The sequence below is a fragment of the Gossypium hirsutum genome, chromosome A12 (assembly GCF_007990345.1).
Source record: "Gossypium hirsutum isolate 1008001.06 chromosome A12, Gossypium_hirsutum_v2.1, whole genome shotgun sequence".
Lineage (NCBI taxonomy): Eukaryota > Viridiplantae > Streptophyta > Magnoliopsida > Malvales > Malvaceae > Gossypium > Gossypium hirsutum.
Window position 1 is genome coordinate 106,105,274 of NC_053435.1, and position 3,348 is coordinate 106,108,621.

General features: G+C 38.7%; 1 protein-coding gene across 2 annotated transcripts; it reads left to right on the forward strand.

The window, feature by feature from the left end:
- The first annotated feature begins 504 nt into the window (after positions 1-504).
- Positions 505-3,132, forward strand: LOC121202990 (B3 domain-containing transcription factor NGA1). Of its 2 annotated transcripts, none has more exons than XM_041083624.1 (2): positions 505-709; positions 964-3,132. In XM_041083624.1, exon 2 carries the CDS (start codon positions 992-994, stop codon positions 2,222-2,224), a length of 1,233 nt encoding a protein of 410 aa, XP_040939558.1. In that variant the 5' UTR covers positions 505-709; positions 964-991; the 3' UTR covers positions 2,225-3,132. The 2 variants fall into 2 exon arrangements, with proteins under 2 accessions (XP_040939558.1, XP_040939557.1); XM_041083623.1 differs by having other exon boundaries at positions 553-709; positions 919-3,132.
- Positions 3,133-3,348: the final 216 nt, after the last annotated feature.

Consider the following 3,348-nt stretch of genomic DNA (forward strand, 5'->3'; position numbering starts at 1 on the left):
CATAACTTGAAATATTTATTATTTTGAAAATGATTTAAAAGGTTTTTTAATTAATAATTAAAATAATATTTCAAGTCAAGTAAATGTTAAATCCTGATCTAAAAATATTCATATGAGACATTATAAAGTGAGAATATATTAAGAAAAAGAAAAAGAGAAAAGAAAATTGAAAAAGAAGGGAAATATACTACACTTGCCTAACCGTTGAAGGTTCGAGGGAGGTGCAACCTTTGGGAATATATTAACACCTTTCTTTTTGATCTAACCATTAATCTCATCCTTTCATTTTATGAAAATTCAGAAATTAGACTCTCTATTTTAATTTATTAAAGTTCAGTCTTAATACTTTATGAAAATTTAAAATTATCCAATTAAATAACATTGCATGCCTTGTCCTTAAATTGCTAACCTATTGACAAACGGAGTAATTTTACATTTTTCATAAATATGACAGATGAAAATAGAAGAATTAAATTTATTTTTAAAAAATTAGAATAGAGGGATGAAATTGGTAATTTAACTTATTTTTTTATTTCTCTTTCACTCTCTCCTTTCAAGGTCAACAAGATGCTGAAGTTGCAATATATCTGTGTTGAAAACGTCTAGGAGGGGTTTCATTTGTTGTTCAACTCTAGTTTTCGTGTCGGGGTCTCTCGTTCCTCCATGAACAAAGCACCGACCTTTTTTTCTCACTGTACTTGATAGAAAGGTGAGAGATGTTATTAGCTTCTTCAGCTAAAACCAAATCACAAAACACACACGGCAAGTGAGAGAGACAACCCTTCGTTCTTCCCCTCTCCTTTCGAACAGTGTTTCAACCCTAGCAAGTCCGAGAAAAGTAGTAGTAAAAGCATGACAAAGTTTATGGTGTTCTTTGTTTGTCGGTTTGTTTGATTTTCTTCCTTCCTTTTTTTTTAGGTTTCTTTGGGTTTGATTTTTCTTTGCCTCACCTTCATTGTCTAGATCCCTCCATAAAAGGTTAGAATTGGTCATGGATTTTGAGTCTAAAGAAGAACAGATGGGTAGTAAAGGTAAGCTTCCTTTTTCGCACTCTTCCTCTTCTTCTAATTCATCTTCTTCACAGTATAAAACCCAGTTGGGTCCTTTCGGTATCAACAATACCCGATGGGAGCCTCATCACCAGCAAATGAGTCCCAACTGGTTAGGCAACAGGTACGAAGCCGAAGAAGATAAAGAAGCAACCACCGCCACCACTACCGTCCCGGCAGCAGCAACAGCAAGTGAAGGTAACTCTACACGCGTAGACTCAGATTCAACGCTTGAGCTTAGGAGTAGTGCAAGTGGGAACATCGAGAAAGAACACATGTTCGACAAAGTGGTCACCCCAAGCGACGTGGGGAAACTCAACCGGCTTGTTATCCCAAAACAACACGCTGAGAAGTATTTCCCATTGGATTCTTCCACGAGCGACAAAGGTCTTCTACTGAATTTCGAGGATAGAAATGGAAAGCCCTGGAGATTCAGGTACTCTTATTGGAATAGTAGCCAAAGCTATGTTATGACCAAAGGGTGGAGCCGTTTTGTCAAGGATAAGAAACTCGATGCTGGGGATATAGTTTCTTTTCAGAGAGGAGCCGGTGAGTTGGGTAAAGGTCGTCTTTTTATTGATTGGAGGCGGAGGCCTGATGCACCAGACCCGCAGGTTTCTTTTCGACATCACCATTTCCCTTTGCACCGCTCGATCCCATGGAATCCATTGCTAATGCGACCGCCACCAACAGGAAGGGATCACTTGCACTTGTCGCAGATAAACCCTCTTAGCCGAAATACATACTACGGAGGTGGAAGCAATTTGGTGAATCCTGGTGGTACGATGGGGTCGGTGTTTTATTTGAGATCAGCAGTGGTTTCGACAGCCCCACAAATGGGAATGGGAATGATGGAGTGGCAACAGCACGGTGGAGTTGTAAAACCAGTTGCGTTCGAATCAGTACCTGTGGTCCAAGGCCAGGCAGCAGCCAAGAGGTTAAGGCTTTTTGGGGTGAACATGGATTGCCCCATATCGGAATCCGATGAGTACGACGTGATATCTACAACCACCATAGCAAACGCCACAATGGCAGCATCGCAGACACGGCCTTCTTCAACATCGTCTCAGCATCCTCTTCAATTAAGGCTCTACAATGAAACCCCACTTCCCCCTACTGACTTCCTTAACACCAACAAAGGGAAGGCTTCCATGTCCTTGGATTTGGATATCTGACACATAACAAATCGATTCCACTTTCAATTACATTTTGCCACAATCAACACCACCACCAACAAAATGGCTGAATTGCAATGCTAGCTAGCTGCTAATAGGCTTTTTTTTCTTTTCTTTGTTAAATTTACCACTTTCTTGATTCTTATATGAGGGAGAAAACCCACCCAGCTGCTCAAACATACAATGCTGCTTTATCATCGTATCCTTATAATCAATACTGAATAAAAAGGGATATTGAGTGGGAAAAACAAAATATTCAGATCTCAATGTTTACAGCTTAATTTAATACAGAAGGGGATACATAACAACCATAACCCAAAGAGTCTTTTTGCCCTTATGTATAAAATATATATAAAAGCATAATACACATAGATAATATGCCATATTGTAGGGCCTGGTGTCGACTGAATGTACCACCCATCCCATTGTTTGTCATTGAATTAGATCCCAAGTAGTAGTATCTTTTATTCCCTTTGGCTCTCAACTGCATCTCTTTCGTTAATCAACAACCTTCCTTTACTACATCCCAGTAACTGAGCAGCAGAGTGTTAGCTTAGCCATCTGATGTAATGTAACCCCAAAGTCTTTTTTGCTCTCTTTTGTTTTTTACTTTGGTAGGTTTGTTGTTGTTGTCACTGCTTCGTTGGACACGCCCGCAGGTTGTGCAGAGAAATTTTTTTGCAGGGACCTTTAAAAGGTATATAGGAATTTACCTCAAGTTTCTTGGACCCCCTTTTTCTTCCTTTATCTGTTCCCATAAATTCTTTTCTCACCTGTTTAGCCCCTCCCCTTACGCATTAACTTTGTTCCATTTCCCTTCACAAATTCACTTCACCCGCATAGGCATATGCTACTAACTCTCTTAGAGAATGCAGATGGCATCATATATAAATATCAAATTTATTTTATTCTTTTTGTTCTAGTTACCCTGGTTAGACTCTACTACTGCATGCTTTCCATTTCTTTACATATATATACATATCTCTTTGCTTAGTTAACAATTTCATTTAAAGATTGTAAGAAGGTGTTGGTCTTATTTAGAAATTTTAATTGAACAAAACTATGCATGTTGGCAGTAATAATTGACGGGAAGTTGAAACTGTTAAGTGACAAACACCAACAGT

Excerpts from the sequence above, each read along its gene's own strand:
- LOC121202990 (XM_041083624.1), top strand. The coding sequence starts at position 992 with ATGGATTTTGAGTCTAAAGAAGAACAGATGGGTAGTAAAGGTAAGCTT.